Source organism: Lethenteron reissneri, unplaced genomic scaffold, assembly GCF_015708825.2.
Source record: "Lethenteron reissneri isolate LAM-NWPU_2019-01 unplaced genomic scaffold, ASM1570882v1 scaffold_1544, whole genome shotgun sequence".
Taxonomy (NCBI): Eukaryota; Metazoa; Chordata; class Hyperoartia; order Petromyzontiformes; family Petromyzontidae; genus Lethenteron; species Lethenteron reissneri.
The window spans coordinates 606-10,254 of record NW_026891272.1 but is presented as its reverse complement, the minus strand read 5'-3'; the positions used below and the strand labels follow the sequence as shown (position 1 = coordinate 10,254).

General features: G+C 42.2%; 1 protein-coding gene across 1 annotated transcript; it reads right to left on the bottom strand.

Moving 5' to 3' along the window:
* Positions 1–2,872: 2,872 nt before the first annotated feature.
* Positions 2,873–7,448, bottom strand: LOC133362605 (uncharacterized). The gene is made up of 2 exons (XM_061581530.1): positions 6,849–7,448; positions 2,873–5,303 (listed from the first exon to the last, which is right to left on the bottom strand). The coding sequence occupies exons 1-2, from the start codon at positions 7,160–7,162 to the stop codon at positions 4,397–4,399; spliced, it is 1,221 nt and encodes a 406-aa protein (XP_061437514.1). The 5' UTR covers positions 7,163–7,448; the 3' UTR covers positions 2,873–4,396.
* Positions 7,449–9,649: the final 2,201 nt, after the last annotated feature.

Below are 9,649 nucleotides of genomic sequence, written 5' to 3'. Positions count from 1 at the left end.
TATTATAATGTATAGTCTAAGGTATAGGGTGGTGTATAGTTATACAGCATATTATTTAATGTTGGGTTTGTCTATGGCAGTATATAGTACGGGGTAGACTCGTGTGATGTAAGAGAAAAAAGTGTAGCTGGAGGCATATTCTGTTTTTTGCGACGTAAAATTGTAATGTATGAATTTCTGTTAGTAGCTCAGCTTATTGGAGTATATTTAGTATACTAATGATACTGATGTAGTTCATATTTTAGTTTTTTACGTGGTGGTTTAGTTACTGCAGCTCCATACTATTAACATTCCTTCCCTTTATGAATGCTAACCCTACTCCCTCCCTTTGATGCTGCTAATCCTGCATAATGCACGGGCATAATATGACTTTGAAACCCCCCGCCCACCTCCTACGCATTCCACAAGTAGTGACTAATCACCTAATTGCATTTCAACATAATACGTATGTACATCTCACTGCATCCAAATCCTTTGTTCTCGCCTTGGCCTATCATGGACTTTGTCTTCAATTGTAATTTTTACATTAACAATCCGCATATCTAGCAACATAATACGTATGTACATCTCACTGCATAATTGTACACTTCCGTTTGAATAAGGATGTGCATCTCCATGCATTATTCCGTGCTTCGAGTTAATTTGCTAATATTCACCCCCCAATGTCCTCTAAACTGCTGCAAGTTTAGAGGATTATAAAGCGACATACAGTCTGAAATATAAAAATTGGTGATCTCGAGCTTGATTGGAATAAGATGTGCAAGTTTATACTGTACTGACTTTGTTTTATAAATATATTTAATGACAATCGTGTTGAGCGGGGTGCTTCTAGAAAACGAGTGTTTTATATTATAATTTCTGCCATGAACTTTGAATGCTCATCTGAATGGTTTAGCTTGTAAGCTTGGTTTATTATCATGTCCATATTAAAGTTTTTTTGGGTTCGATCGCTTAAATATATAAATGTGTCGTTGAAACCCGCCACACCCGACAAAGCGAACTAGTAAGGATTGTCACGTAAACAGAACAAGCAAATGTTTCACGAGTACAGCACACCGGTGTGTTGGAGAGCCAAGCCACAACATTTACAATCTGAGTACGACGTTTCGCCTGTAATTAAAACTAGCTTCATCAGTCGACAATCAGATTTGGGAAGTCTCACTGTTTCGTTGCTTATATTGAAGCATAGATGTGTTGACCACGCAGCTGCGCTCTATTGAAGTATGCTGCCCTTTGTCGGCATGCATTTATTTAATGTTTTATTTTAAAGACACATTTATATACTTCAGCGATCTAACCTAACAACCTCTATTATGGATGATATTGGCCCCGAAATCCTACGTGTTAAACTCGTGTGTATGTGTTTAATATTTTGGATGTTTTTAAAATAATTATTGCATTGAATTTGGAGAGGTCACCAGCACCTCGCACCCGTCCAGAGACCTCGTGGGTCTCTATAGTGGCTACGAGCCTTCTTCCCTCCAGGACATTGCTCACATCCACCGCAGCGTTACCGTCCGGCACCGCGGATTAGGTAGCGGATTCTTTTTTTCCGAACTCTGCTCGTGGCTGGGTAATTCCAAACAACAGGAGGTCGTGAAAAAATACTACTGTCTGTATGTACATGGATCTGTACTTCTGTGTATGTCCACTCGTGTGTTTATTTACACTCGTTGATGTGGATATGTACATGCGTGAATGTGTGTGTATAGGTATGTAAATCATTTGTTCGCACATTTGTTCGTGTAGTAGAACGCAATCCCTTTGTACGTACACTGCTGTGTATGTACACTCGTGTGTGTATGCGCACTTGTATGCATGTGCACCCGTGTGTGTATGTATGAGGCAGTGTGTATGCACATTCGTGTATGTTTCTACAGCGCTGTGTATGTCCACTCGTGTGTGGGTGTGTGTACATGGGGGTGTATATGTGTACTCGTGTATGATTATGTACTGGAACAAATGAGTTTTAATATTGTGTCGTACAAAGAATGTAGGGGCAACGTGGTAGGAATGAGACTCCCCGCTCGTGGTGCTCAATGAATGAAAACAGCGCCACTGAGCAGACAGAGCCCCGCCCCTACAGCTCGTGCGTGTGACGTCATGAGTGTGACGTCATGAGTGTGACCAGCGGACAGCCACGATGCTGCCAGGTGAGGGTCAACTTGTGTGCTGGAGATGCTTCGCCTGAAACTCGCCTCCACACGTGTTCGCTATGAAGATTGTAGTAATAAGCGACGATCAGTCATCTTTAACCTATCAGGTCTTTATTGTTCTGAAGTAAATTAACGTTAAAAAGCGTAGAAACACATGCACACTCGTGTGTGAATGCACACCGCTGTATATACAGTCGTGTTTGGATGCACACTCGTGTGTGTATGTCTACTCGTCCGTGTTTTTTAAAGGAAACATGGTAGCAATAACGTACGATCAGTCATCTTTAAAAACAAATCAGGTCTTTATTAATCTGCAAGAAAACTCACGTTAATACTCGTATCGACATCTTTATTAATACGCATGCTCAAACAGGAAGGAACTAGGCAAATTATTTCCCAATAGGAATTCAACAGTTCAAAGATATTCTTAAAATCAAACGCTACCAATTTAAGCAGTAACTTGCCAATTTTTAAAACCTGATACCACATATAGATTCTCAAAGCAAACGGCAATATATATATATTTGATCTCAAATTGTATAAAGCGGTATGATTAACTTTGAATATCGACATGCGGTAAAAGGTTAACCAATTGATATCCTACCACTTTAATAGTTTAGCCTGGCAATTATTCAATAATAAAGGATTTTGGTAAACATTCAAACTTTTTTACATTTTGTAAAATCGCCTGAAGCTGGTTGTAATCACCAGCAAAACATCATACTCAAATTGTAAATGTTGTGGGTTTACTCTCCAACACACTGGTAAGCTTAAGTAGTCACTAATTGGCACATTTTGTTTCCGCGACAAACCTTACTAATTGGCTGTCAGGTGGTGGTGTGTTAACACATTTATATTTACGCGATCTAACCCAATACACCTTTATGGATATTGGCCACGAAAGCTGATGTGTTAAACCAAATTAATTATACTGTTGTTGGTAAATAGAAAATGTTAGTTGTTTACATTTCCTCAGATACAAGCAGCACGAGACTGACCTGGAGGAGATTTTAGATCCAAATTCACTTTTAATTTCCTCATTTTTTGTTTCACCAGTAATATGGGATGTATTTTGTGAATTTTGGGTTTTCCACCTGCAATTAGAGGCTTGGAAATGTTTACCCTCCACCTCTACAGCATGCCCATGAATTTGTCTATTTTTCTGTGACACAAATGTTCGTTCATCAGGATATAGCTGCTTTGGAACACAGTGCAAGGTAACATTATTAAGCTGTTTTTGTGATAGTGGTTTTTGAGGTGTTTCATACATTTTTGCTTCACCTTTTAGTTCAGAACTAAATTTCAGTGGGTGACTTAATATTTGGCTTTCACATGCATGCTTTTTCGCCTTTTCCTCCGCTTTTTCTTTGGCCTTGCGTGCCTCTTCCTCGGCGATCATTTTCCCAGTGAGTGCTTGCAGCTCCAGCTCACTTGCAGACTGCGTGTGCTGGTGGGAGTGTTCGGGAACGGCGTTACTGCTGCCGTTTGACACATCTGGGAGCCAAATGCCACCTTGATCCACATCCACAGACTGACTTGGCACGGAGATCAAACAGAACACAGTTTCTCCCACAGCTCCTCGCTGATGCATGCCGGTCCGGACTCCAAGCAGGCTACGTGGCATCTGACCACCACTTGCTTCATGTGTCTTGTCACCCTGAAGAATACCCTCCTTTTTATCTGTATGCAACACAGATCTATGTTCACCTGCTGTTTCTTGTATGTGGCCCTTTCTTGAGTGAAATGCATGATCAGCACTTGTTGAGGTACTGTCCGGATATTTTAACTGCATGTACGTTATGTCATCTGAATGCATTTTATGCTTGTTGATTTCATGGTTTGACTGCGAATTTCTCCAAAAATATGAATCCTGATTTAGTACAGGTAACACAAGTGATGGAGGTGGTATTTGCTTTGAGTACAACAATTGTTTGTCTAGCCTTCTTTTACATGAATGTAGTTTACAGAATTGTTGTCATTTGTAGACTTCCTCACACTGTGACCATTGTCTTGATTTTGGCGCTCAGTTTCCCAGTGTGCCTTGGGGACAATTCGCACCCATGGGTCTGTGAATGGAATGTATTCAACACGAGCTGTTCTAAGTTTTTGTTTGCTTTCACCAGTAGAGTCAATGCTGTTTTCATTGCTTGCATGTTGATTTTGACGAGATGTATTCTCTTTATATTGAGGAATGTAATCTGGTGGTTTGATGTATGTGGGCAGCTGTACATTTTGATATTTCATTTGTGATTCAGGAGGCATAAATCTGTCTGGGGAAATTCTGCTGATGACTTGTATTGCCCATTTTCATGTGTACTCGTATGACAACACACGTTTTTCAATTGAACTTGTGTTGTTGGTCCCTTGTAGCAATCTTTGCTTCTCATTTGGTACATCTCGTATGTTGGCGGTGGAGGCCTGAATGTTTGAGGTTTTTCAATCTTCTCTGTTGGTAGGGGAGTTGCTTCAAAGTATTGTTTTCCTGTGTACAATATTGCATGTGCATCTGATGTTGCCTGGAGGGAAGTGCTTCCTTTGCCTGGATTCACCAACATGTCCTTGCTGTCCTGACCACACTGACTTGAGGAGTAATACATCCCTGACATGTCCTGGTAGTCACTACAGCAATGGCTTGATACATATTTGGAATTCCCTTTTTCTCTGCTATTCCTGTGCATATTTTTACTTTGATCGGTCAATAACGCGTAGTCTGGATTTATTTTACTTTGTTGCAGCTGTGTAGTCTGTGGTGCAGAGTTCTGAGATAATTCCAGGGTCGGAGGTTCAGCCTTGTATGGTGGAGGCTGTGGGTAGGTGCTGGGGCGTGGGATTGTGTCTGCATTAGCTGGGTAGCCGTGCAATCCAGAGTATTCCGAGGGAAGAGTCGAGTCACGAGACACTGCAGGGTACGGTGGGGGGGTTGCCTCGCGAGACACTGCAGTCTGGTTGAAAGGGCCATGCTGCACTGTGTTGTGTGATGGGGCTTGATCTCGTAACCCTGCAAGGTAGGCAGGCGGAGGGACGTCAACATGAGGCGGTTGGTGGATTGCGTAGTCCAGCAGCACGCTGAAATCCTGCCCACGGCGCCGCCAGTAACTCACGCTTTCATCGGATCCCTCCAATAATGGAAGCTGGTTTTCAAAGTTCCTGCAGAACAAAATAAATATTGTGACCAAATTGCATCAACACTAGAACGCTTTTAGCATTTGTAACTTTCTGCTTTTTCTTTTCAATGAGCCATTGCTTAAATCCTGGGTCAGGGGTAGACATCAATCATGTGCGAGTGTGTGTTTTGTAGAGCATGCTGTTTTGCATTCATTTTTTATACATGTTTTTGAAACATTTAGGACATCTTAAAGAGTTTAACTATTGGAACAATATTTTAAGTGCTGGTGACTAATTAATCATATTCAAAAGGATTACAGTGTCTTTGTGAACGCCTTATACAGTGTATACAGCATCGCATCCCCTTAAGAATTTTACAACACTGTCTTTTAAGCAGTTTCTCTGCCAATTCGTAATCGGATGCAGACCATTCATTGAAAAACGACGGGCCATTTCAAATCAAGACATGCCCTTTGGCTCAGTCTTTGTATTATATTTGCCATGTCTGTTACAAGGGTGACAACATTTTATTGGTATTTCATGGGTTTGGAAGAAACTTTCAGTATGTGGGGTGGGGGCATGAACATCAGCATAATAATCCCCAAAACGGAAGCCAAGACCGTGAAGTTGATGTTGCCTTGGTGAAATCCAAACTTCAACATACCATGTCTGAGCTCATATGTCTTCAGGAGTACATCTTTCACATAGCCGGTGTACCACCCTGTTGCCAGTTGATTGTGATTACTTTCTACTCACCCACATAAATGATGAGAGTGTAAAACCAAACCGTGGCCGAATGAGTTGTGGCGTAAAGTTAGCACAGCAGTGGAAAACAAACAAACAAATAAAACTGGGAACTGCAGTTGTTCCACTGAGTAACTATCCATGGCATAAATGATGCATGCAGCACTTTAAAACGAGACAAAAATAAAATAATGTGCCTGGTACGGCTGCCAGGATGCAACCACAGCAAGCTTACCAGGGATTCTCATTTCGGTCAATTATATTGTATTTTAATTGCACCAACAGTGGGCATTCATATAATCTGCCCACAGGTGTATATCTAGGCATGTAACTGCATCGATTAACATTTGAAAATGATTCTTGTGATCAGAGTACTTGCAGAGAATTGTGCACGTAAGAATTAATAGTTTAAAATGTGTGTATATTGTTTGACTGGTCAGCATAAATCCTGCAGCCTATTGATGTGTTAGATAGGGGTGTTCAAGCATCACGTAAAGGTATCTATGTGGTGTTTGGAAATCTTAACTCCTGGTTTATTGCCAGAAAGGGTGAAACCTATTCTATTTAAGTATTAATAGTCGACGTAATGCACTCTTGTCACATTCTATGCATAAGCCAGTGTTTTTTTTATAGGCATACAGTAAGTACTGTATAAGCAGCATATGCATACATATACATTTGTGTAATCTGTTCGTTTCTCAAAGGAAATTATGTTACAGCTGTTCAAACAGAGTACAAGCACATTTCATTTCAGGCAAATGACACAGCAGTCAAAGAAAGGAAATGATGTCTAAAAATGCTGAACTTTTTTGACGGTGCGTTTTTCTCCAGCGAGCTCCTCACCTTATGGTCACAGGGGGGCTTTGGGGCTGCATTTGCCCCTCTTCATAGTTCGCCTTTTCACTTACGAGCTCTGCCCTTTCCCTGGAGGGCTCGGCCCTTGCGGGGTGCTCTTGTAGTGGCAGGCTGGAGTGACGTGTGGCGCGGGGAGCGGGCGGTGCGTCGTGCCACACATCCTGGCCAGGAAACCCCTGCTCCAGCCCTGACCGGGGCGGCTCCATCCGGAGTGGAGGCTGTGTGCTGCTGCTGCTGCCGGATGTCGGCCTCCTGCCCGACCTGAAGCCATGGGAAGCCAGCAGGTCGGCAACGCTGTACATATTCTTCAGTAGCCGGCGGTTTTGTTCAAGGCCACTGTCCTTCACTGCGCGCACACTCCCACTCTCCGCTTCCTGCTGAACGGTTATTCAGGATGAGAGTGCCTGATTTGCAACAACAACAAAACATATTTAATTATTCTTGTAATTGTTTTCGGAATAAAGTACTTCACGAAAATGAATGTACCACAACAAGAAATGGAGTTGAAAATATATTTCATAGTCTAAATACAAAGTAATTTAAACACGTGGCATAATACCAGCAAGCTAAGCAATTACATGAATCGGGATCATCTCTACATTGTCTAAATGCCCTCTAAGTGAAACAAGTATGGAAATTAATGTAATGGAAATGGATGATAAAGACACGTGCCTTTTTTATCCCCACTCTTATCTGTGCCATCTCGTACCGCTTAAAAGTATATTTTTCAAGAGTTAAAGAAACATTGTATTCAAAGATCATTTTAAAACTCTTGTTTTTATCAAACTTAACTCCTCCTTTGCCATTATCTTAGCTCTACGCACATTTCATGGTGCACATTTCTCTGTAAATACTTTTTGACAGCAATGTGAATTTAAATGAAAGGTTCATCTGGAGAAAGGTTCACTCTGGCAAGCGTTCCCATTGTGCAAACACATGGACATTCCACACTGCCGATTTTTTTTCGTTTGAAAAATACTTAAGGTGGTGCCGTCCCACGCTGCAGACCCAGATTTAAAGAGCAATCTGGCCCAAGATTGCTGGGGTTTTTTCACCAACACAAGTCTGTAAATATGGGCAAACATTTTAATTACGGTATGTGCCGAGAATGCAGCCATGGCTTAAATCCCACTCCTCGTGCCATTAATTTCTTCAGACCCAGTGTGTGAATGTGTACAACAAAAGGACTGTGTTCAATTGCCAGCAGCCTTCCTCAGGCTGCACCTGTACCAACTGGGGGAACTGCTTTCACCCGAGAGCCGTGACCTGCTATGCTGAGAATTTGATACATCTGGAGATTGGGGAAAGATGGAGGTTGGTATGGTTTAGTCATTACTACACCCATGATGCAATTTCAAAGCATTCCCGTAGAAGGAATTAGAAGCAAGGCCAATCATCTGGTTTTCATGTGCATGGTGGAAAATGTACAAAAAAGTCCTCTAAAAGCTATTCGTACTTTACGCACAAATGTAAGATATTCTAAAACGCTAGCTTTTTTCAGGAAGCAGATTAAAAAGGTGGGTAATTAAATTACAGTACTACATGAAGTGTTATTTGGCGGTAAATCCATCAATGAATACATTTTAGAATTCCCTTGTCATCCGTTTTTGCTTCGGTGCCAATATAAATGTAAACTAATCAGACACAGGTGCATAATGGTACTCATACGTGAACTTCAAAGTCACAGTGGCAGGTGCAACTCTGAACCAGGTGTGGCACTGCAACAAAGTACTGGATGATTTACTGCAACACTCATTCAATAAACAGCATTGGTAAAGAAGCTCTCCTAACCGCTCATGGCCATTTACATCGTTGGAGAGTTGTATTTAAGTCAAGGAAATCCAAACAGCAGTTTTTAGATGTGTTGTTGCTGCCCTTGTATTACGTTCATAAAATAATTTGGTAGGACATAAAGACAAACTGTACAGTTGTCTGCCTTAAGGCTTTAACACAGGATATGAGACATCGTGTCTCTGGACCTTGCAGTGTACCTCAAGGGTGGGGTATGACATAGTTGTTGGGAGTATTTGGCCGAGATAACCTCAAACACCCACATTTAATACTTGTGCCATTATTGCAATGCGGAAAGACACACCTAAACTTTGAATCATGTTTTAAAAAGTACTCTGGAGTAAAATCATTAATGTCGACATCTTAGTCTGTGAAAAGTCTGCCTTTGTTTCATTGTCAGACGGGATATTGTTCTCACACAATAGGCCATTGTAGATTGTACAAAATCAGTATATTCGTGCCTGAGAGTAAACTTATGAGCATACACACACCAATGTAAAGCTATGTGGTAGGCAAACTTACGTGCCAAAGTGTGCGTCTTTGTGGGCTCTTAACTTTGTTTGCATTTGGGTGAGTGTGTCTCTTGATTATTCACCCAGCACACCATTACCTCATTCCTGCGCTGGTAGGAACGTTGGGTTGCTCGCTCAATGGCCTGCAGGGTCAACGGCGGCGTGGTGTATTCCGCAAATATGCCCGACTGTGAGGGCGGCACAAGCCGGCGTGAGTAGGTGAAACGTTGAGTTTTATAAGGGCACCACGGGGTGACCAGCCCCTCCCCACCCAGCCCCACCCCTCCCATTTCTGGATGCACGACGGACGGACGGACGGACACAATAATCCCCTGTGGGCTGGTGGAACCAGGAGGTTTCTAGCGTGACATTAATGCTGCGTCACTCCACCAAGTAACGAATGGAGGATCAACCGACACAGCCGAGGCGCTCCCCGTGTCTCTCCCTCTCCCCGTGGCGGCGTGGATTTACCTCCTGCCCCCCCCC

Excerpts from the sequence above, each read along its gene's own strand:
- LOC133362605 (XM_061581530.1), bottom strand. The coding sequence starts at position 7,162 with ATGTACAGCGTTGCCGACCTGCTGGCTTCCCATGGCTTCAGGTCGGGC. Across the intron at positions 5,304-6,848 it reads AGCCCCCCTGTGACCATAAG|GAACTTTGAAAACCAGCTTC; the intron begins GTGAGGAGCTCG and ends TTTGTTCTGCAG.